This window comes from Crassostrea angulata, chromosome 1, assembly GCF_025612915.1.
Source record: "Crassostrea angulata isolate pt1a10 chromosome 1, ASM2561291v2, whole genome shotgun sequence".
In the NCBI taxonomy this organism is placed as follows: domain Eukaryota; kingdom Metazoa; phylum Mollusca; class Bivalvia; order Ostreida; family Ostreidae; genus Magallana; species Magallana angulata.
In genome coordinates this window covers 53824738-53850368 of record NC_069111.1, presented here as the reverse complement: position 1 = coordinate 53850368, position 25631 = coordinate 53824738, and the positions used below count along the sequence as shown (strand labels likewise).

Here is a 25631-nt window from a genome sequence, read left to right as displayed (position 1 = left end):
TATCACGTAATTATTATTAGAGAAATGTCGTCAGATATTTGCTATGATAATTGTTGACGTTGTTTGTCCATTCCATTGGAAATTTAATGAATACTAGACTTTGACCCGTGCGTGCACGGATTGACATTGCATATCGGACATTTACCAAATAGATATATCGACACACCGTATTATTGACATTTACTTAACAAAGCTATAAGCCTACAATAATGCTATTAATTTCACTACACTCTCCGTAGTTTGAGTAATCTAACTGTGTCTCGGTAAAGGCCCTCGCCACAGTTGAATGCCTTCCATATACCCGTAATGTAGCAGGAAATTGCAGATTCGCTCCGGAACGATTTTGGAGAAAATCAATGAAGTTGCCTAGAAAATAACAACCAAATTCATCATAATAAACCTTTTTTAGACTGTAAAATTAAATACCTTTCATTTAAAAATTTATATCCATATAATGGAAGAATTCAACACATTTTCACCAACGTACACGTATTTTATTTCCTACAGAGACAATACACGGAAACATTCTATCGTAAAGCTGGGTCCGTAGGACATTATTCATTTTTACGATAAAACATATTCTATCTTCACTCTCCTTAGAAATATAATGTGAATTTTTTTTGCATGTAATAAAATACTTTTTGTCATCACGAAGACAAAAGTAAGTACTTATTTGAAATGTATATTTGTTATTTTATACTTACTCTCATAAGAAATTATTAATATATATGAACAGAATATAAAGCAAATTTCCAATGAAAATTTACCCGTATTTGTATTCTGTTCTGAGTTATGATATTGTGGAAACATGAACTAAAGATCCCGTTAGCTTGAAAGTATTGTAAAATGCAAAAAATACAGATGATTTCCGAGATGTTTTGAGGAATTTTTGTTGATTATTATAAGCGAAGCTTAACTGAGAAAATAGGGGTCAAATGCTGGTATGGGTCTCGAGGGATGTCACTAAGTGTCACTAAGTGCCATCACTAAAACCTTGAGTCAATGACCACCGTCTCAAATAGGTTCCGTCAGCAAGTCACATGTCACACCTCCTCGCCATAGTGACCCTGGGAATGCCTCGGCAGCTGAGTGACAGTGGCGAAAGGCGAGCCTCCGGCGCCTTTAAATAACCGGAACCAATGACTAAGGAAAGGAAAACCCTAACAGAAAACCACCGGCCCTCCGGGTCCAGGGGGTTGGGCGTGGGGTTAGCAACTCCACCTCATAAAAAAACCAGAGTGCTACAGAAACCGCAACAACACCACATCAAGAGCGAGACCTAGATCCGGAAGATGGCTTGCAAGATGAGCTCATGACGTGTGCAGGTGAAAGCCATCAGAGAGTCAGTGCACCGACAAATCTTCTGTCGATAAAGGCCAACACCAGGATAGGGACCTGGAACATCAGAACCCTATACGAGGTCGGAAAAGCTGCCCAAGTAGCAAAGGAAATGACAAGGTACAACATCAAGGTACTTGGCCTAAGCGAAGTTAGATGGAATGAAAGAGGACAAGTTCGCTTAGAATCAGGAGAAACCATCATATACTCTGGACATGAGGACCAGGATCATGCACACACTCAAGGGGTTGCCCTTATGTTGTCACCAGAAGCAACAAAAGAGAAGATTGCATGGGAACCAGTGTCGCCAAGACTCATGTCAGACAGGTTCAACTCAAAGGGAAGGAAGATCACAATCATTCAGTGTTATGCCCCAATAAATGCAGCAGAGGAGCAGGAGAAGGACGAATTTTACGCTGCATTACAGTCAATGATAGACCACATGGACCATGCACCTCGCAGAGATATAAAAGTTGTGATGGGAGATCTGAATGCCAAGGTTGGAGAGGACAACACGAACAAAGAACTCATCATGGGAAAGCACAGCATTGGTAACATTAATGAAAATGGAGAACTTTTTACAGACTTCTGCAATTTCAATGACCTTGTCATAGGAGGCACCATCTTTCAACACAAAAGGATACATAAAACAACCTGGTCTTCTCCAGATGGAAAGACAGAAAATCAAATAGACCATATTACCATCATGCGAAAATGGAGAAGTTTGCTAGATGTTAGGACAAGACGAGGAGCAGATGCAGCCTCAGATCACCAACTTGTTACAGCTAGGCTTAGAATGAAACTCAGAGCATTTAAAGATAAATCAAAAACACTTCACTACAAATTTAATGTCCACCTTCTTAAAATCAAAGAAAAAAGTGACGAGTTTAACATCGCAATAAGCAACAAGTTCGATGCGCTAGAGGGATTGACAGTAACATCTATAGATGACCATTTGGTTAAGCTCCAAGACACCTGGAAAACTGCATGCAGTGAAGTTTTAGGAAAGAGAAAGAGGGAGCACAAAGATTGGATGACAGCAGAAACATGGGAAATAGTTAAAATAAGGAAAGAGTTGAAGCAGAAAATTAACCAGTGTAAGGATGCTCAACAAAAAAAGGGACTGAAAAAAGAATATAGGAAAGCCAATAAACAAGTAAAAAAGAATGCTAGAAAAGACAGGAGACAGTTTGTCCATGACATGACTGAAGAGACAGAGACAGCAGCCAGGCAGAACAACATGAAAAGGCTGTATGAAATAAGCAGAACGCTGTCAGGAAAGAATGTGAACACTATTACCCCAGTGAGAGACAAACAGGGAAAGATGATCAGTAGTGATATAGGACAAAAAGCTAGATGGGTAGAGCACTTCAAGGAAAACACTGTGCCGGATGATTATGCCAGTGCCAAGGTGGCATTTTTGCACCCGCTTAAGATGCAGTTTAGGAAAAATCCATGTATACCAAATGATAGACCTTTGTCTAGAGAGTATAAAACCACTTTTGTTTTTAGTGTGTTTCACCTGACAGGTAAGATATTTACCTTTAAAAATTAATATCCCATCGGAAAATGATAATTCCCATAGGAGAATTGACTCTCCTACAGGAAATATTGACAATCCTATAGGATTTTTAAAAAGTCCTGTAGGAATTATATTTCCTATAGGAGAATGGTAATTCCTGTAGGAATTTGATTCAGACATGTAGTTTTCCTATAGGATATTAAGTTTTCCTATCGGATTTTATCAAATCCTATCGGAATTGAAATTCCTATAGGAAGTTCTTGTATTCCGAAAGGAAATTTCAAATTACCTATAGGAATATTGATTTTCCTATGGGAAAAATTATTTTCCAATAGGAAAAATTATTTTCCTATAGGAATTTATTTTTGAAAGATAAATATCTTACCTGACAGGTGCGATACACTGATAACAAAGGTGGTTGTTAACTCTTTAAGCAATGGTCTATCATATGGCATATTTGAATTTTTTGATATATGCAGCTTAAGCGGGTGCAAAAATGTCACCTTGGCACTAGCATAATTATCCGGCACAGTGTTGGAAGTTCTAAATCGGTCACCACCACCCAGTACTGCAAGCATACCAACAATAAAGAATGAACTTCAAATCATTACTGGACCCCCATCTAGAGTAGAAATTACCAAGGCAATTAAAACACTGAAAAAACGGAAAAGCAGCTGGTCCAGATGGCATTCCCCTAGAGGCTCTTTAATCTACCCAACAAAGTCTGCAGAGATGTTACAACGTCTACTACAAAAGATATCGGATGAAAAAAAGTTCCAGATGCTTGGAAAACAGGATACCTAGTTAAACTACCAAAGAAAGGTGACCTGTCGCAATGTGGAAATTGGCGAGGTATCATGCTTTTATCCATTGTCAGCAAAGTTTTAACAAGAGTTATCTTGGAAAGAATGAAAGAAGCATTGAACAAGGAACTAAGACTTCACTATATTCAACATTTGTGGACTTTGAAAAAGCTTTTGACTTTTTGGATAGGTCAACCATCTGGACGCTAATGAAACATTATGGAATACCACCGAAGTTCATTAGCATCATTAGAAACCTTTACGACGATGTCACATAATCCACAATGGAAAACTCACACATCCATTTAAAGTAGAAACAGGAGTAAGGCAGGGCTGCATTCTTTCACCAACAATATTTTTAATTGTAATTGACTGGATCATGAAGAAAACAACGCAAGGCAACAAGACTGGAATCCAGTGAACCTTCACCAAACATCTCGAGGACCTGGATTTTGCAGATGACATTGACCTGCTATCCCACAAACGACAACATGTACAGGAGAAATTGTCACGCCTTGCAGCAGAAGCAGAAAAGACTGGTCTAAAAATAACATTAAAAAGACAGAGGTGATGAGAATGAACAACAAACAGAATACACCAATCCAATTAAATGGAGAAAACATCAGAGAAACCGACAAATTTACATATCTTGGGAGCATTGTCAGCAAGGACGGGGTCGCTGACAGCGATGTTAAAAGTCGTACCAACAAGGCAAGGTATGCATTCAACACCCTACGTCAAATTTGGAATTCAAAAGCACTCTCCATCAACACCAACACAAGAATCTTTAATACAAATGTAAAATCAGTCCTGTTGCATGGCTCGGAGACCTGGAAGGTAACGAAAACGATCAATAAAAGTCCAGTCTTTTGTCAACAAATGTCTCCGCCATATTCTTAACATCAGATGGCCAGACACCATATCAAACGCAAGCCTATGGGAAAAGACCACACAAGATCCCATCCACATTGAAATAAAGAGGAGGAAATGGGGATGTATAGGCCACACTCTACGTAAATCCCCAGAAAACAACACAAGACAGGCACTGGATTGGAACCCACAGGGAAAGAGGAAGGTGGGGAGACCTAGGCAAACCTGGAGAAGATCAGTAGAGTCAGAGACAAAAGATGCAGGATTCACCTGGGCCCAGTTAAAGAAAGTCGCCCAAAACAGAGTCCGCTGGCGAGGAGTGGTTGCGGCCCTTTGCTCCCCAAGGAGCTAACAGGAATAAGTGAAGTAAGTGAACTGAGAAAAAATAAAAACAAATTGGTAATCTTCAAATACCAATGACGTTTAGAATATATAAAACAAAAGAGAGTATTCTTCCGATTTATCGGTATTAAAGACCAAAAATTCGAGTATTATTTTAATATAGTAGTATAGATGCAAAACTACATGCACTGTTTACGTGATGAAAAAGGTATGAAGCAAATGCACGAGGATTTGATGAATAAATGAATGATCTGTTAATTTTTCATTTTTGATATTTTTGTCACATTACGTATTTTAAAAGTTAAAACTTGAAATTTTTGCACAAAGGAGAATAGTCCGAGTCGTGGGGCTTGTATTTATCTATGATATTTATTTATGAGTCATTTTAAAAAAAATTCTTCATAATCTGTCGATACATCTTGTAAAACTCCAATAAGATAAATTTCTTCATCGTATCGTTTGTTGATACATCGTGTAAAACTCAATATATATATATATATATATATATATATATATATATATATATATATATATATATATATATATATATATATATATATATACATATATATATATATATATATATATATATATATATATATATATATATCGGGTATAATAAATCAATATTTTGCTCATTGATCGGGATATCATGCAGTTCGTGCACATTAGTCAGAAAAAGGAAGAATAAAATACTGAGAATAAAATAGCCCCTATTCATCAAGTGTTCATTGCATCAAACCTGTTAATGTAACTGTACCGGTATGTGCGTTTGATACCTGTGCACAATACCTCTGGAGCTTTCCAAATACAGGTAACTTCAAGGCCTCGGTAAGCAAGGTCACACTGCGACGCCAACTTATTGGTTAAAACTGTGTATATTGTCATTACTTTTAAAATAAATGTTAAATATTCGTTAAATCATGCCCATTTCTGTCCAATTATCGGTTACTCCTATAACACATCATTAACGCAACTAAAAAATACACTTTTAAATTCATGTATATCAAATTTGATCTTTAATCTTTTTGATGCCGGTACCATGCGCGCTAGTATATGCTTATAAAGGAACAATGCCTCACTGTAAACGTTAAATTCTGTTATGTGGCAATTTACTAGAATGTAAGATTATATGCAGTAGAGATATTTAGGGAAAGTGGTCTTGTAAAAAGATATAAGATACTGGATTTGCCTAAACAGGTTTGGCTCTACCGCTCCCAAACATTGTCTATCAAATCATAAATGCACAATTACAACAACTCTATGACACGAATTTGTCAATTATCTTCATTGTTGCTTGGCACACAAGTTTTATTTTATCTTTTAATGCGTTTATTGCACATTTTAGACTCATAAAAGAGGAGGTGGGTAATAGTTACCAAGCAGGGTAGTATTGACCTGGAGTAGACGGTCTAAACAGTTTTTACTTTTATAAATTTATACAATATCATATCGAAACGTGGCTTCCGAGGTAAAATAACCTTTATTCAATGTTAGACCTGCTTCATTGTTGAGTGCAGGAAAACAACAGTGTGTTTGGTGTATAACTCAGAACTTTCAAAATCAACGTTTCAACACAATACAATGTACATAGCTTCCACATCTTAAGTTATGAATATACTTTACGATACACTGTAAAACTCAGAGAGAGTTTGCAAGTTTGTTCTGGAGTTTAAACAAGCTTTATTGTCTGTATTCATTAAAAACTTGTATTTTTGCCTATCAATTGTCAATTGACAAATATTGATTATCAAGAATACTTTTTAGGTAAAGAAAATTTATTATTAAACTTCGTTCCAACTTATCAGACGCAACTGGCCCCATGAAAAAAAAAGAACGCTGACAAATTTCAGTGGTTTCTCTACGAATACGTCTCAATTTTAGCTCTTATCCTCGCGTCACCAGCTTTGAAATACAAGAAACATCTTGCAGTTAACAAGTACCTGTCCTTCCTTCCTCTGTCACCGGCTTTGAAAGATACACCATACGCTCAGAACTTCTGTTCCTGGCTCTGGAAGACAATCGTTGAACAGTGACATTTCTGGACGATTCACTACATACCAATTATTCTTTTGTCATTACTGAAAGTGCAGGAATTAACATTTTAGGAATCTTGGACTTCTTAAAGAATTGAAACAACGTTTTATCAAACATATTCAATAATACCAATCCATATTTTAGAAAAGTTGACAACAATGTTCTTCAGAGACTTTTGCTTCTGAAATAATTCACATTGATATGGGTGTAAGTTGGATGTTTTATTATATATGTTCTTGAAATCCAAAGAGGTTTGATTTATACTCCGGCCCTCCGGTTTGTCTATAAACGGCAAAGGTGCTAAAAATTCTTATATACAGATAACGTACATCATAATTCTCAATAAGTTTCAGAAAGTACATGTATTTATATACTTATCAAGAGATATTTTGATACTGTTAAAAAAGAAATTCATTCAAACAGAGATTTATTTAGACTGTTTGGAACATGTATAGATAAGGACTTCAAAGTATTATTAAAAGTCTTCCCACAGTCAGAAATTCCCATTTTGAGTTGCTAAACAAGTTTAAAGATGAATTCTACAGTGCGGAAAATAATAAAGATTTTAGATCTACAAATGTCAGTTGTAGTTCCCTTCTGAGAATACAACGGTAATTCTTGCATTTTTATGGAGTTTTCAATATCAGGTATTTAAGGTTATTATCAAAACAGGATCGACATATACATATTTATTTCTCCCCACCTAAGAAACATTTAATAAAATCAAATTATATATCTATCTAAAAAAACCCAAAGAAAATGCCCATAAACAGGTATAAATGATATGCAACTTGTTTTAGCATGCAATTTGGGGTATTTTGTAAAAAAAAAAAAAAAAAAAAATACCAATTGGTTTAAATGATACAGCCAGAATAATGGAACATCGTTAATTTGAGTCTACAGCAGGATCCATCAAAAGGATGTGAATTATTTTCGTATCTAGTTACCATAAATTAACTGGGCCTCAATTTTCTTTCAAATGTCTTGGTAACCAACAAAAAAGGAAGTTTGAGCTTCTATTTTAAAAGTTTTTTTCGGTTCACCGGTATAATTGCTTTAGATAGTTACTCAAATGAGTGTTATGCAAAACCTTCAACTTTGGATGATACGCTGCGAGACACGGCGGGAACATTGAGGTTCTTATCGCATCAATATTTAAAGCCACAACTACTCCCAAACGAAATCAACCACAAGTTGCTAAAAAAAACTAGAGGGCTTATAAGATTAGAATGAACATGCCATTTTCCCTGTGAATGACACATTTTTATTGAATAATACAGAGTTAGAAATTTATTTCATCCTTTAGACTCAATTACTCAATTGATCGTACGAGTATGGAGACAACAAAGGTTATAAAGAAACCTATCCGACAGGTATTTTGTAAAATGTTATTAAATTTTCATAACTCAAGATAAGTTGCCTTATACTTGGTAATTGCCAAGATTGTTGTCAAACTTAATGCACGCTTTACAATGATGAAATAGTCATTGCTATATATAGCCATGAAGGATTGGTACTTTGTTGATCAGTGCTTCTGGAAAATGAAAAAGGGAAACATCATTCAGAATGAACCATTGACAATTCTCAATGAACTTTTATGATATCCACAACATTCTGGGCAACAATGAAACGAAAATTCTGATACATTTTGAAAAAAAGATTTTTTAGCCGATTTATACCTGAAATTTGATGTTTATATCCCATGAGGCATTCCTTGAAGATTTATAAGATAGACGTTCTTTGGGAAATTGTTGCTTGTTTGTTGTTTGAAAATTGGTCTTCTGTTTTGAGTAAGATAATTGTAAAAAAAGAAATACATTTGTCATACATTGTGTATGAATAAGTATCCAGTGATGTCATAAACAAAACTTTAATGTGGACGCATAGGTAAGATTGGAAAAGCTAAAAACATATTTATTGATATCGTTCAAATGTCCGCAGATCAGGAAGAATAAACAAATTATTTTAATATTTGTGTACAATAGTGTCAGCCATTTTGATATAAATAGAACGCATAATTAGGTTTCAGAAATAATAAACATGTATCAACAGCAGTAAAGTGTAAAACTCGATCAATTCAGCAAGTTCTGACTTACTTAAAAACTTTAATAAGTTATACTCATAAATGCATAATTGACTGCACGTAATTATTTCACAATCAATATATTGAATTATATCAGTATCAGTAACATGGCTTAATAGTTAAACGCTTAATAAACAGAATTTTAAAAAATTTATCCTCTGGTCAATATTTGATACCGTTGAATCGGTTCCGGATGAACTCAAGCTTTGATGCCTTGAATTCTAGTATCTGGTTAGTGCGGTTCATCTTATTTAGATAAAGAGATATCTATATAAAGAGATAGATGCCAGTCTTCAGTTACAGATACTAACTGGAAATACAATACGAAAAATTTCCTACATGATGATTGGTGCTGAGAGATCAAACATAGCGAGACACGGCCGTGTTCGTTCTGTACCATCAGCAGGGTACGGAAAGGCATTAAAAGTACAGGGTCACGATTTAATCTGAAAACTTAAAAATCATGCCTTTCAGTTTTTGTTTTTTTTTTTAAAAATCCAGAACATTGCTTTACATTCGATAAGCTTGGTTTTGAAAGTTTTTATTCACAGATTTACTGAGCATAGTTTAAATTAAACAATATACAATGTAAAGCAAATTTGCAAGATACAATGGATTCGATTTCTTGTAAGTCGTTTATTATATAATACGTGAGTTGATAATGAAATAATAGAAAACTTACATTTCTAAGCCTATAATGAAATTTAATGTATTTAAGGAATAAGAAATCATTCTTTGTGTATTATGAGGTGATGATATACGGTCTAGAGTGATCAAATCCAACGAGGCCTGAAGGTCTTTATGGTAGATTTGATCGCGCCCGACCGTATTTGATCATTTCATAATACTCAAAGAATGATGCATCAGAACATTGAGTTGTGTTTTTTCAGACAAAAACACTGAAAAATGTATATATTTTACAATAATAGCTTGTTCGGGGTACTTTTGTAAAAATGATATGAAGGGATCCTGTGTTCAGACAGAACCATAATTCAGATCTTTGTAATAAGGTTCCATATACTTTAGTCCTGATTAATGTTGGTGCGGCCAGTCTGTGCTGTTGAGACAGTCGAGATGATGAGAACTGCTGCGTGACGGTCACCACAATGTCAGTCCGATCCTGTGGCGAACTGGATAGTTTGCTGTTGTCTTTGTGCCACTCCGAAATTCTTCTTGGTAACAAAAGAAGCGATATTTAATCGCATGGTACATTATCTGGTGAAATATTTATTATTTAATTACGTTTGACTCCAGTTTTGGCGTTTGGTGGTAGCTATGGCAATATTGATAAATAAACTTCCTGGTTTTGTTAAAGGGGCGCCGTGACATTAAAGGACCTGCCGGGCAGATGGAAGGTATGTGGCCAATAGTTTCAGCTCCGCTTCTATAATTTATTTACCCTGTGAAATTATCTAAAATTGCATCTTATTGTTCATGATGAACAGAAGCGCGTTTATTGTTGCTTATTTGAAATATAAAACTTACTTCAGTTAATTCAAGAGATTTTGCAAAATTGTCCTTAAGCACTGGCCAAGGGAAGCCGTCAGTTGGCGTCTGTAATTTAACTTATTGTTCACATTATGGTTAAACGCACGCACTTTCAAATATTCATATAAGGACGCACTTCTTCAACAAAGGGTTTCAGGTCTAATATCGGGAGGATTATACAATAAAGTTTTATAGTTCATAACGAATATGATTTAACATAGATTGTTAGGCTTACTTAATCAAATAATTTCAAATTTTCAATAGTATACAGTTTATGTTTCAACTTAAAAGGTTTTATTTTCAATCAACTCAAAACGGTTGACCTTGCAATGGCTACTTATGTATATAGATACGGAATGTATTTATAAACGTAATAAGGAATCATTCTTTGAGTATTATCAGGTGAACATTTTTGTCGGGGCGTGATCAAATCCAATAAAGTCCGAAGGGCTTTATGATAGATATGATCACGCCCCGATAGAAATTATCACCTCATAATATTCAAAGAATGATTTCTTATTACTTATATTTATATAATTTTAAGCAATTGTACGATTAAATATTCAAATATAAATAAGCAAACCCTGCTGGCGCTTTAATAACACGTCATTTGATGTTATGGGTTATAAAGTACAAAATCGATATGTTGTGTTATTACAGGCACAGACACTGGAAAATATAAATATAAAAAATTAATTATTAAGATACTTTGTCCAGCATCGCCCATTTGTCATTTGGAGAATATTTTATGCAGATCGTTTTCATTGATTCTCATCCTCAAAACACATTTCTATTATTTTAGGCTCAAATTGTTCATAATTCATAACATGAATTACAAAAGCTGCTTAATGTTATTCACAAAATACATTATACATTGTACGTTATCGAGCGGGGTGCAAATTTGTGAATCAATGAACTGAATTATTCATTTATTGTTAGAAAACTTTGAAATTTTTCAATATGGATTATCTTCATTTTTTAAAAACTATAAAAAGCCTGTTTAATTAACTAATGTTTTATTTTGCATCTCAATTTTTGTATTTGATTTCATTTCAAGATTGTTCGTGCTGTATACAAGTTTATGTCATGTTTGTGTATTACGTAGAATTACACTTAACATTTGTGCTCATCTGTAGGTGTAAAAAAAAAAATATTGATGATAGTAAAATAAGATGTCCATAATTTTTCTCTTTTGTGTAATTGCTCAAAATAATGCAAAATGTAAAGTACTACCGATATAGAAAAGTACACTAATGCTATATAAAGGCCCTGTCACACCAAGCTGCGTCCCTACGGCGTGTTCACGGCGTTTTAAAATTCATGGAATCGCCGTAGGATCGCAAGGAAAATTCAGAAAAAATGTACAGTTTTATTTAAAAATTTTACAAGTGGAGATGTCACGGCGTCCTGACGGCGACCGAGGCGTTCTTATGGAGCTCCCACGGCGTGTAACTGCGTTTCCACGGAGTTGTACTTGGCGATTAACTGCGCTCTCGCTGAGTGTCCGCCGAGCGCTCATGACGTGCTAGGAGTTTTTTACCGCGCGTCCACGGCGTGCTCTGCGCGCTGACTGCGTTCACGAGACGTTCTTTACTTCTTGGTAGGTTAATATTAATGTGGACAATTGTATGGGAAACAAACAAAAATTTTTAATTAGTAAATAAATGATTAAAAAATTGTTTTGGTGTTATGAAAAGGTACATTGTAATTGAAACATAATTACTTCTAACCAATTTTGTGAAGGACTAGGACAAAACTCTGAGTAGTCAGGTTTACAAAAAAGATCCGTTATTAGTTGTTAGAAAATATAGAAAAGATGTGAAACATCAGAACCAAATGGCATGAATTACAGCTTCGTTCATTAATAGGTCTTGGAATATTAGCAAATGCTACTTTTTACAAGTTCATCTTCATCCAGTTTGATAATTATGACTTCGCTTGCTATTGTACAACAGCGACTGTTCGAGTTTTCGTGGTCTTGATGACAACGCACTAGAAACGCCATGGGAACGCGGTATAAACGCTGAAGAAACGTTACGAGAGCGCGATGAACGCAGCAACAGATCTTTGGGGTCGCTGTGTAAACGCAGTCAAATGAAAAACAACTTGTTCAAACTCTGTTGGTGCGCAGTGAGAGCGCGATAGAGACGCAGTGAGATCCCAATGGACTCCGTGAGGTCTCCGTACAAGCGCTATTGACGTATCACTGCGTCTACACTGTGCTTAGCTGCGTTCCTTGAGCGCGCCGACGGAGCTCTCGTGGCGCTGTTGGAGATCTTACGGCGCTGTCACGGCGACCTCACTACGCTTCTACGGCGTGTTTATCAGAATGCAGAGCCACAGCGCGTACTTTGTGCATGTTCGTGCATGTGCATGTGCGCGCCGTCGCATGGCGTTCTAAAATGTTCATGGCGATCCCACCGCAACGGACGAAGATGCCGTTGCATTGTTACAGCGCTGTAGAAGACTCTACTGCGTTTACCTTGGCGTTTGACATTATTTAAGGACGCAGCGGGATCGCCGTGAAGACGCAGCTCCGGTGTGACAGGGGTTTAAGATAACGTTTGTCAAAATTTATCCGAAATACCTAGCGTTGCAACATGTTTCTATTAAAGGTTCGTTCACAGTCCAAAACAAAGGACAGGTGTATTATATTCCGGGATTCCAAAATTTGAAATCTTTAATGAAATATTCATCAGTCTTAATTACACTTAAGACATATAATCTTAACCTAATTAAGACGTAAAAAAGAGATAAGACGGAAAATGAGAACAGGTGCCCGTTTGGTCGAGGTATTTAAATATTTGATGGGAATCTCTAAGTGATACATTAGAATATGTGCATTTTTATTACCAATTTCAAATACAACGAGATTTAAATTATAATATAGTACATGTATTTTAAAAAATAGTTCGACTTTATCCGACTTTTTAATTAGCTATTAACCGCTATCTAATTAGACCAGTTGTTATAAATCTGGTGTATACGCACTAACGTTTTTTAAAGTTATCAACAAATCAACAAAACTATAGGATGCCCCGTTTATCTTGTTCATTTATCCTGAATATCCCCAAAGGTACGTTATATAACCTATAATTACATGCTTATGTTAGATTTCAAGTGAATGTTTAAAGTCATTAGACAATGAATAATTAACATATTGGTTTAGTTATCTTCTAATTGCATTGTTCGCGGTTTAACGCAACAAATACCAGGGAAGTTTTTATGGTGAAAAGAATGCATGATAAAATACATGTACGGATTAAAAATCGTTGGTGTAGTCATGCACATTTTAGGTTTAATTAAGATTTTTTTTCTTACAGATCAGAAGATGAAGCTGCAAACGTTAGTTGTCGTGTCCCTGGTTCTCTTCAGCTTTTTCGGTAACTATTGAATTTTCAAAAATTATTCAAACTAAGTTGTTTCTCATGAAACAGTCAAGTTTTTCTGAACATTGTTTTAACAGAACCGACAAAGTCTTCGACAACAACAGAAACAACTCAAGAAACAACAACATCTGAAGCAACAACAGGAAATAACATGACAACAACGGATCAAACAGAAACAACAACATCAGGAAATAACATGACAACATCGGATCAAACAGAAACACCGACAACAACAGGATATACTACGACAACAGCAGATCAATCAGAAACAACAACAACAACAGGAATTGTCATGTCAACAATAGGTCAAACAGAAACCTCAACAACAGGAAATGTCATGACAACAACGGGTCAAACAGAAACAACAACATCAGGAAATAACATGACAACAACAGATCAAACAGAAACAACAACATCAGGAAATAATATGACAACAACGGATCAAACAGAAACAACAACAACAACAGGATATACCATGACTACAGGGAATGGAACAGAAACAACAAAGGAAAACAACATGACAACAACAGATCAAACAACAATAGTATATACTTCGACAACAGCAGGTCTATCAGAAACCACAACACCAGTACATACCATGTCAACAGCAGATCAAACAGAAACCACAACAACAAGAGTTGCCAGGATAACAACGGGTCAAACAGAAACAACACAAGAATATACTACGACAACAGCGGGTCAAACAGATACAACAACATCAGCCATGAGTAGTACTTCAGATGCAACAACAGCTATGTTAACGACAACAACGAGTAATGCGGGGATAACATCACAGGGTACGATGTCGAGTTCTGCTTCCACGGATGTTTTGTCTACAACAACCAATACACAAACACCTACATCAGTGTCAACGGGGACGTCAGCAACAACAATGAACGAAACCAGTACGGCTGGCGACAACCAGACAACAATATCAACAACCAGCACCGATCCGGGGACGTCTTTTTCCAGTTCCTATCAATCGACAACTAGTCCAACAACAACAAGTTCCTACCAATCGACAACAAGTCCAGTATCAACGGTCATCACAACTTCATCGGACACCAGTACTACAGCGGAAACTGTGACCGTCACAAATTCAACTGCAGCTAGTTCTGGACTTACATCAACTTCTGATAGCACAACATCCACGGTACCTGATTCAACAACAACGGATCCGATGTTTAATGATACAACCAGCTCGGCATCTATGACGTCATCACAATCACCTGAAACAACATCTTCCGGTATGAGATTTCAATTCAATTTCAATATCATTATGTGTTAATAGTTTTGGTCTTTTTAAGACTATATAAACTTCTTTAGGTGCACTAAGATATATAAAAATATCATTAAAATTTTAAAGTCAAAATAGTTTATAGCCAAAAATAATGAGTAATTTGTTAAACAACCAGCCTCCTAAATAAACAAATATTTCACAATCAAATTTCCACATATTTGTTTATTATTACTTTCTTCTTGTTTGTTTAAAGTGGGAATCCCCAGTAACGTGTCAGTTTCCCCGGAAGTGGTGGCTGTTTTGGGTATGTCTGATGACGGTTCCCGCCACGAGCCGCACATGGTCTGCGTGTTCCCTGAGCCCGGAAGTAACCTGTACTTTCTGATTAAGTGGTTCATCAACGACAGTCCGCTGACCACGACGTCCTACGGCGCAGTCCTCCACCCTAGTATTAACACCACAGCGGCGCTACGACCACAGCACTGGTCCAGCAACTACAGTCTGAACATGAATGTAGGTCATTGTTATAACATTTATCAAATAATACACCCCGTTAATCATTCAGGTAACCAGTTGTTTCCTTATAAAGGGTTTATATCAGAGGAATAAATATACAGGACTCAAGGTGATGGTTAATTACTTGATAAACGGTTAAAATGGTTAAAATTGTATCAATGATTTAGTCTCAATTTTTTGATACGAATAATTTGAAACGGAGTGTTTAATTTAGAAGATTTATTCAGTCTTTATTTTTGTAATACAGGTGAAATGCAGTGTAAGCGCCCAGTATCTCGTTGATAGTGGCCCAAGCCCCGCATCTACAAGTCCGCCCTTCCTCGCAGGAGTAACGGTAAAATCTTAACCATGATATATCTTCTTAATCTTGGTGCAATGTTTTCAAAGAATGAATGACTATAATTTCGTTGTTGTATTTTAGGTTAGCAATACCTTTCTATCGATCGATGAGGGAGAATCTACGGCAATAACTTTGACGAGCTCTCTTCCGGTTGGTTGTTCTGCTTCACTCACAGACGCTCAAAAGGAGGCTCAGTGTAAAGCTGATTTGCATATAATCACCAGTGAATGGAGCTGGTGTTGGAATGGCGTAAAGTACCTGGGCGTGGCTTTCCCTGACAACGGATGTCACGTGACAATTCCCTACAAGTACTGGGACCAGCCAGTTTACCTGAATGTTACCGGGTATGTCGACAGCATGAAGAATTGGTGGGGACGCTACTCCAGGATTAAATTCAAATCTACTACCAACCCCACAGACACATCGAACGCGTGGAACAATGTGAAAGTTACTGATACCGTGTCGGTGAGAACACGATCCTTGACGAATCTTTCTAATGTTTGAGAAACATATATAGCTAAAGAAAAACAAAAACAAAGTCAGCTCTTTCACGAAGCTTTGTTAACTAGTACTTTTGACCCTTCCTTAACAAAAAAAGCATCCAGATGGTGCTTTCTATGACAAATGTACAGTTAAGTAAAAAAATTATTAAGTAAATATGGCTTGAAAATGCATAATGAAATGCGATGAAATATTATTTAAGAAAATCAGGCATTTACACATGATAACTTAATAACATTAGAACAGCTTTAAGGACGCTAGCATATATTGAAATCGATATGTGATGTTACTTTTTGCAATTGCTCCCTCCAGGTATCCGTTTGGGACAATACTCCCTACAGCTCCACTGGGGGAATCTGTGGAGGCTTCAACGATCCCCACATGGTGACCTTTGACCGGCGGTACTGGGAGAATCAGCGAGTGGGGGAATTCGTCATGTACCAGCACAAAACTAAACCCTTAGCGGTATAATTTTATTATATACATATATTTTTAAAAAAAATATAGTTAAGACCCCAGAAAATGGTCTGGAGTCGATTATTTTAAATTTGTTGTTTAAATATGTTTGTTGTTTCTCCCGATTTTGTGCATGGAAGACTAGATTTTTTTTACCTTACGTAAATACATACTATTGTTCATCACTGTTTTGTAGGTGCACGCTCTGTATTCCACCTGTTACCCCTGGCGCGCGGCCTGTAACTGTGGGGTGGCCATAAGGTCAGGGAAAAATCTGTATGTGGTTCGAACCTGCATAGAGGTGTCCCTCCAGAGGGTCTCCCTCCTCAGTTATCCTTATGAACGTTATGACGGATGTAGTCAGGAGGACGAAATCACTGTACAAAAAATGGGCACTAATTACAGGGTAGGTGCACAGAGACGAGACTCTATTAGACGAAACACACTCCCTAACTAAAAAATATTGTAATACCCCAACTTTTGGACTGTTTGTTACAAATTGATTAAAATCACATTTAAGGGCACTTAATGATAACACCTACATTGGGTATTTACACCATCTAACATTGCCGTTAACGTGCCATATATTCTTTCTCACATAATCATGGTATATATATCTGTAACTTAAATATCCAGGTGACGCCATCTTGATATTTTGTAATATTTATAGTAATATATGTGTGTAACTACTTTTAAGGTTACGTTACCGAGCGGGACAGAGGTGTCGTTCTCCTTCAATTCGTGGTCCCACTGGATTGACTACATACAGATCGTCGCTTCATCTACTGACCTTCAAAACACAGAGGGCATATGTGGTTACTATGACTACGACCGAAGCAACGACTTCATACCTAAGAACGAGAATACTCCCATCAGCGATGAGAAGCGTTTTGCCCTGTCCTGGCGGTGAGTGGGTTGAAGCACTATGTGTAGTCAGTTGTTATACAAGTACATATATTTACATTCTACTGTGTTTTCCCATTAAATTCCGTGATGTTTAAATGCCTCTAAATGCAACACCTATTCACTGCGTATGAATTAACGAGTAATTTACATAAGTAATTCTCAAACAGAGATTTCTATGTTATCAGTTAAAAAATGTATTTCATGAATGTTGTCAAAACACCATGTTTTATAATTATTCAACAAAAAAGTTGACTATATTATTAAAAGCAACATTTCAAGAGTTATTTATCATGAATTATATTTTCATGCTCGTCGATCTCATCTCAACAGTCTATGTGAAAACCAGTTTAAACCGGTTTTACAAAACAGCTGTTCTTGCTGTTACTTATTCACTCCCTCCGTGATCTGCACTTTATATCGATTTATTTAAGTAAACAATTGATTTCTTCAGTAAGGGAATGTAAATATAAGCATTGAATGATTTATTTTTGATGTCGTCGTGTCAATAACTTCCGTCAGGTGAGCAGACAGATTATCATAACGCGCTAACGCGCGTTATTCAATTTGTCTGCTCACCTGACGGCAGTTATTGACACGACGACGTCAAAAATAAATCATTCAATGCTATAGTAACGCTAGTTAATCTTGCTTGATTGGTTTTTCGACAAAGTCTAAAATTTGACAATTTTTGCAGGGTCACCATAGGTTCATCAGACAGCCTTTTCAAGAAAAAACCTGACGTCATCTATGGGTCCTCGTAAGTGAACATTTTGAACTCATAAGATAAGGCTCTTGTATTTAACTACATTTGTATTTTAAAAATAATTTGATTGAGGTTTTCCTCTGAATATATATATATATATATATATATATATATATATATATATATATATATATATATATATATATATATATATATATATATATATATATATATATATATATATATATATATACACACAGGTCTGGCGGAAGCTCCCCGCAGAGCCTTCAGAGGTACTGCACGTGCTCCTCCTACTTCCAGTACTACGACCAGTGGTACAACGTTCCTTTTGATCCAAATTATGCAAAGTGCAACCTTGACGCCCCCACAGAGCCGTGCTCCGAGAAGAGCGGGCAGACCGTAAACGTCTGCTCGTCAAGTAGCAGACGACGGAGAAGCACAGCTGAATCCGATGACGTCATCGATGAAATAGAATTCAGTGTTGATCCTGCATTTGATGAGAGTATCGAACTAAATGTAAGATTTTTGTGAATCGCAAATTAAACTGAACGCGCACAGCATGTGAGTCTCATGTTGATAATGTGTTTAAATATACATGCCCTGTGCAACTCAAGTTTCTCCACTTACATTTATAACAGGTTACCGACTGGGTGGCCCCATGGAGTGAAGAAAATGCTACCAGATTTTGCAACGAGTCTTTTACTCAAGACATCGCTGTGTCCACTTGCATCGAGAAAGTGAACACCAGCGTCAGCGAGTACATAGCCAGCTGTGTAGAAGATATCAAGGCATGTACATCAAAATCATTCTATTTTTCTGATACTTAAACTAAGATTTCTCCCCTATTCATATGTTGTTTAAATAAACATTTTATGAATTGAAACTTTACCATTCTTTTTTAATTGCAATATTGGTAAAATAGAAGTTTCTCGTTATAATATATATGACACAGTGGCTACAGTTCGAGAGGTGAGAGATGTCGCATTTTTTGCAGAAGTATTCATAAAAATGTCAAAATGACCATTTTGTTATATAGTGTAAAGGTAAACGTAGCTTCTCGTTCATTACCAAACAAACGTAAGACTTACTACTTTTATTTCAGGAGGAACAAATTTAATATAAATTTTCTTTTTCCATTTTCCATTGCTCTTTGAGGTAGTAAATTTATCATTGTAGATGATCGGAAACGCGGACTTTGTGACGGCCACCTTGGATACCTTGAAAAAGGAATGCGTGACCACAGCATCACGTGATTCGTCCTTCAGTAACACTACCTCTAACGGCGGAGAAAACATTCTGGATTTGTTAAAATCTCTGGTTTGTCCCAACAACTGTTCTGGTAATGGCGTCTGCGCAAATGGTAATTCTTGAAATCGGAGACATATTTTTTACTAATCAATTGTTTTAAAATCATACACATGTTTATATGAGGGGAAATAACACAACCAGTCTACTATCTACAAATATGGCATTATGTTGGAACTGGTGAGTACTAGTAGTTGGTCTATCCTAACAGTTGTTATGGTCATGGCCAATATATTCTTAAGTCGGAGACTTTTATGACAGAAAATAATACATCAGATATTATGATATGAACGTATTTTTTCTTTATAAAATATTCTCTCTCTCTCTCTCTCTCTCTCTCTCTCTCTCTCTCTCTGCTATAACGAGTATTATTTCCCACTGTACAGAGACCTGTTCCTGTAACACTAACTATATGGGTGAGGATTGTTCCAAAGAGCTGTCCCAACCACCGACCAATTTCACGATCCCACAGACTGGAGCCTGTGACACTAGTGCTCGAGCATGTCAAAAAACCAACTTGTATGGGGTCTTTCACAGCGAGACTATCTACGCCAAGTGTAGCTATTTCAAGGTGAGGAACTAGGGTCTGGATACAGAAATTTAATTGCATGACTAGTGGGCTAGTACCGGCATTGTTACGCCATTCTCATGGCAATTCAAGTGTCATATTTTACATACATTGTATCTTTAAAATGCTTTACGTGGTTATTTTTGTAACCTGCACTGCTCTATCGATATATACATGCTTTGTCATTAGATAAGTATCCCACATACCATCACGGCATCACAATAATTAACGTCATTAAACAAGGTACAATCAATTTTTCTCAAGCCTTTTAAGTCTTACGTAAAAGTAATGGAAACTCGATTTTCCCCGTGTTAATTTTTTACTTTTTCATGAAACTGATGACTTTATTTTGCCCGCATGATTTAGCTAACCAGGCCTACAGGTACAAGTGAGAGTTTCTAATCAAATTTCTCAAGTTTTCATAATTTTCTCTGGAGCTACTGAAAAAATGCAGATGTTATTTTGCCAAGCCATCGTCATAAGGCATTATTAATTAAAGAAAGCTTTCTAAAACTTTTAAGTTCCTTTTCTGTTCCCGTACCATACACCGTATTAGTACTTAATTTTTTTTTTAATTCCTTAATATCAATAGATATATTGTCTGTTATTTAGGGAACACCTAGCGGCAAGGAGAACAGTACTTATTCAGTTCTGGCTGATGTCCAATACAGACATGTCAACCTCATCACAGTCACCATCCCGAGTCCGCCATCTTCGCGCAGGCGCAAACGCTCTGCCAGTGGTGAGGTTCATGGGTGGGAGATCCAGTTGAGTTACGACAACCAAACGTACGGAGATTCTGCCGTCATTCTACTGTTTGACAGCACCAAGACATCATGTGACACGACCACTTTAGTGTGTGTCAGCAAGGTACCCCTCATTGGAACTGTCAAAGACTTCATTGTATCAGACTATGACCGAAGTCTTTAAAACTCTCTCTCTCTCTCTCTCTCTCTCTCTCTCTCTCTCAGACCTAAGTACAATGTATATAAACATATTCATTTTTTTCTCAGGTAACAGCGGCAGAATCTGAGCCGGGTAAGTTGGAATGGTGAATCATCAGAAAATAAGACAACGCACTTCAATATTTTTGTGGTATATTGTAGATGATATAGGAGGGGTAAAATATTGTTCTGTTCATCATTTGAAGAAAGATGGAGAAAAGTGTATCGTGTAAAGCAATTAAAACATAATTGAGCTTTGACTTAATTATGATAGTAATGGTATACATTGGCGGATCCAGAGGGGGGGTTCCGGGGGTCGGAACCCCCCCTTTCTCTGGGACATATGAATTTTTTTGAAAACGTTTAATGCCTATTTAAAGACAATTTTTCCCATTTATAATAGAAATACTGTAATTATCTCAAATAAATGCTTTTAAAATTGCTTATTTAAATAATTTCGTATTACGTCCCATAATTTTTTTCTTATATAAAAAAAAACCCTATCGATTTTTTATCGAAATAAAGTACATTGTACTCCCCTTTAGCATCCGGTGTTTACTACACTGAGTAAACATGTGGAAAATTAAAGAAAAAATACATAAAATTAAGCAGTATCATAGATTTATAATAACATTTACAATGTATCTTCTACTCTATTTCTTTTTTTTTTAATCGAATATAGTTCGTACAGTTTTGAACTGACAAGCCATCGAGTAAAACGACTTAACGGTTCAAATACGAGTACACGCATTCGTTTTACTTTAAAAAGCCGCTTTCAAATGTATTGTTTAGTTAATTAACCTAAATAATTATAATAGATGAGTTTTACTTCGTTTCATACGAAAAATACAAAGAAAACTACATGACCCGCTTATGCGGGTTATGCTATTTTTCTGGAATGCTAGCTACCTTCATACCCACTTTTAAACACAAAAGAAAGCCTTTTTTGTTTTGTTTCCAAGAATAGGAAATTCTGTTACAAACATACCTTGTAAAGGGTTTATATGTAAACCATTATGAAAATGCACAACTTTTCAAACTTTTCTTTTTTAAAATGCTCGCGTCTGTACCAGTCCGGATGATGTATCGCACCCATTACAGAGGTCACATCAAGTTCCCTGGGACGACAATTGCTTTTACCATTGTATTACACACGTACCATATTTTCAGCAGATAAATTATCCCCATTCTTTTGTCATATCATGTCATTTAGACCTTTATTTAAGAAGGCAATCAATAGAAATCAAAATCGATAAATAGTTCAGAATTTAAAAACATCAAAGTCATAAAAAACATTACCAAAATATCCATTTATTAATAGTTTGTCATAATTAGTCTGAGTTGTGTTTTGTTTCTTAGTGTTTCTTTTCTATCAAGCATAGACGCACTGAATTTATCAATTGCTGGAAAGTTGGGTTTCTTAAGGCTAGATATAATGCAAATATTCCTTATCTAAACCAAAAAGGCAAAACACTCAATAATGCAGTGCACTCTGCTGTTGATATAGATGTGAAATAGATAGTGATGAGATAAATGTTTATTAAATACAGTTGTATACGCACGGAAAACGTTCAAAAAGTCCTTGTTTATTGACAAATGATGAATTTTGCACAAATTGATTTTCATCAAATGGAACCCCCCCTTTTCCAAATTGCTGGATCCGCCTCTGGTATATATATCAGTATATGGTTCTCTGTGATATAGTAAAGATATGTAGGTCTGTATCTCTGTGGGATGGTTAATGTATATACGTGTCTGTATTTCTGTGGGATGGTTAACGTATACCTGTGTCTGTATTTCTGTGGGACGGTTAATGTATATACGTGTCTTTATTTCTGTGGGATGGTTAATGTATATCTGTGTCTGTATTTCTGTGGGATGGTTAATGTATATCTGTGTCTGTATTTCTGTGGGATGGTTAATGTATATACGTGTCTGTATTTCTGTGGGATGGTTAATGTATATACGTGTCTGTATTTCTGTGGGATGGTTAATTTATAAACGTGTCTTTATTTCTGTGGGATGGTTAATGTATATCTGTGTTTGTATTTCTGTGGGATGGTTAATGTATACATGTGTCTGTATTTCTGTGGGATGGTTTAGGGTAAATGTGTATGTGTCTCTATTTCTGTGTTGACAGCGGACAACACCGGTGTCATTGTTGGAGGCGTGGTAGGGGGCGTGGTCGCGCTGGCTGTCATCGTAGGAATAATCATCTACATCAAGATGTACAAAAGGTAAGAATTAATTGTTTAACCATTTTTATAAAATCGTTTATTTTACCCAAGTAATACATAATATATGTGCTTTCGTCCTTTTGCTGGGCATAAAAAGAATGCCTATATATATGTTTTCTTAGCGACATTTTCTTGCGCCAGTTATTTTTTAATATATACATGTACCACAATATTAGTTAATGTGGTGAAATGCTTCCATCATTCATTAAACAATAAGTTTACTTATTTTGTTGGAACTTGGTCGTTTTTAGGGTGAAAGGACGGGTCGGTTCGAGTGAAAACGTACGTAACAAGGACTCCGACCCCTTAACAAGCTCTTCACCTTAATCAGGGAACTAAGGAAGGAATGGACCAAGGAGAGTAATGGGTTTAAGCATTTCGTTATCTGAAAGAGATTGTGATAAAAAAATATTTTGTGATATTTTTTTTAATTGATCATCGGAACATTAGACTTAACCGAATGTCGACAACACTGCAATTCTGTGGCTTCATCATCGCAATTCTTGTGTCATGTACCTCCTCTGAACCTCAGAGCATGCGCACTATCCGTCCCATTTTTTGCTGTGATATTAATAAGTTTTTGTCATTATTACCATATTCTTAGAATATATGTCTACGTCTTTGTGCCAACATATATTCGTCCAAGGAACTGTGATTTTTCTCTTCAAATGTTGATTTTTTAAGTCTGATGCATATTTTTTGTAATTATTTGTAAATTTAAAGAAATTTGAATTTGCAAAGGGGGGGGGTCCGAACCACCTAACCTTCTCTGGATCCGCGCATGTACATTGTTATCACATTGTACATGGATTATACTTAGTGGATCTACATGTAGGAAATAATTGCCATTTTAAAGTAACTTTCTACACCTTAAAATTAATTCAAGCATATGTAATATGTAAATGGTGATTGAAATATAATAGAACACATGTAATCTCAACGATCTATGGTGTCAGTAAACTCGGCTGTCATTTATAGAGACGATTTAGTGCCAGGAACTTTGTCGAATTTTTTTTTTTTGGTATTGTCGAATCGATATGATTTAACGATTATCTTCCATTAGTTCATATCAAATTGGTTATCATGTAAGTTTGAACGCTTTATTTAATCCTACAACAATAAAGAGCTAGAGCCAAGAAGCATCAAAAATTGCCCTATTATAAAAAATCACCATATTGTGGTGAAATATTGTGTATAATCTTAGCTTTTCATAATTACCCGTTTTTCTTTTGTCGTTATCTATTATACTTTTTTATAAACAGAGTGAACAATATGACACTGTTTTGATGAAAAAATGTAGAACATACGTCATTTTTGTTAAGTAACGTCATGAAATGATAAAAGTACGCATGACTTGAATTTAATAAAATAAACAAAAAAAAATTGTCTTGTAGACTCAAAGCACGTGATAACGTTTATATTTGTGCTCATGACGCATGATTGGCTATATGAATTCAAAGGAAATTAAACGTCGCAGATTTCCAATGCAAACATAAGGGGAAATATAAATTGAGTGTAAATATCAGAAGATGATTATGAGACGTGGATCTACCACTTACCCTCTTTAAGACCTCCACATTTATAAAGTATATACGTGTTTTTATGTATTTTTGAGTTGTTTTGTAATTTCAATTATTTCATCTCTTTATAATCAAAGTTTTTATTAAATAATTTCATGCTTAAAATTGTTTTCTTTGTTTAATTTGCTTTTATAATGATAACTAGTGATAATGAAAATACATACTTAACATAAAAAAATCGCTGTATAACCTAATATCACTGTATGAAAACTATAGTAATCCACGAATAATTTTATTTTAGATAAAAAAAAAAACAACTGCTCTTAAAATAGACTGAAATCCGAATCATTCATCATTTACACGCCTAAACACAAATATAATAATAACTAGACACGATCTCGTTGCGAGCAACGAGGAGGTCTTCCGTCCGATTTTTAGAAGAAAATATGACATCATCGACTTTGATTTTCGACAACAAAACATGATATGGAAAAAGGAGTGA

The 25631-nt window shown here is 35.8% G+C and overlaps 2 protein-coding genes across 2 annotated transcripts; both read left to right on the top strand.

The window, feature by feature from the left end:
- Positions 1-1312: 1312 nt before the first annotated feature.
- On the top strand, positions 1313-4885 carry LOC128192995 (uncharacterized). The gene is made up of 3 exons (XM_052866152.1): positions 1313-2698; positions 4225-4379; positions 4570-4885. The coding sequence occupies exons 1-3, from the start codon at positions 1313-1315 to the stop codon at positions 4883-4885; spliced, it is 1857 nt and encodes a 618-aa protein (XP_052722112.1).
- A 5425-nt stretch (positions 4886-10310) lies between these two features.
- Positions 10311-25294, top strand: LOC128181777 (uncharacterized). Its single transcript, XM_052850300.1, has 18 exons — positions 10311-10350; positions 13807-13866; positions 13950-15119; positions 15366-15625; positions 15876-15962; positions 16050-16433; positions 16782-16934; positions 17122-17331; positions 17623-17831; positions 18526-18588; positions 18795-19071; positions 19194-19343; positions 19732-19915; positions 20247-20431; positions 21041-21298; positions 21442-21466; positions 23513-23609; positions 23861-25294. The coding sequence occupies exons 1-18, from the start codon at positions 10344-10346 to the stop codon at positions 23934-23936; spliced, it is 3855 nt and encodes a 1284-aa protein (XP_052706260.1). The 5' UTR covers positions 10311-10343; the 3' UTR covers positions 23937-25294.
- Positions 25295-25631: the final 337 nt, after the last annotated feature.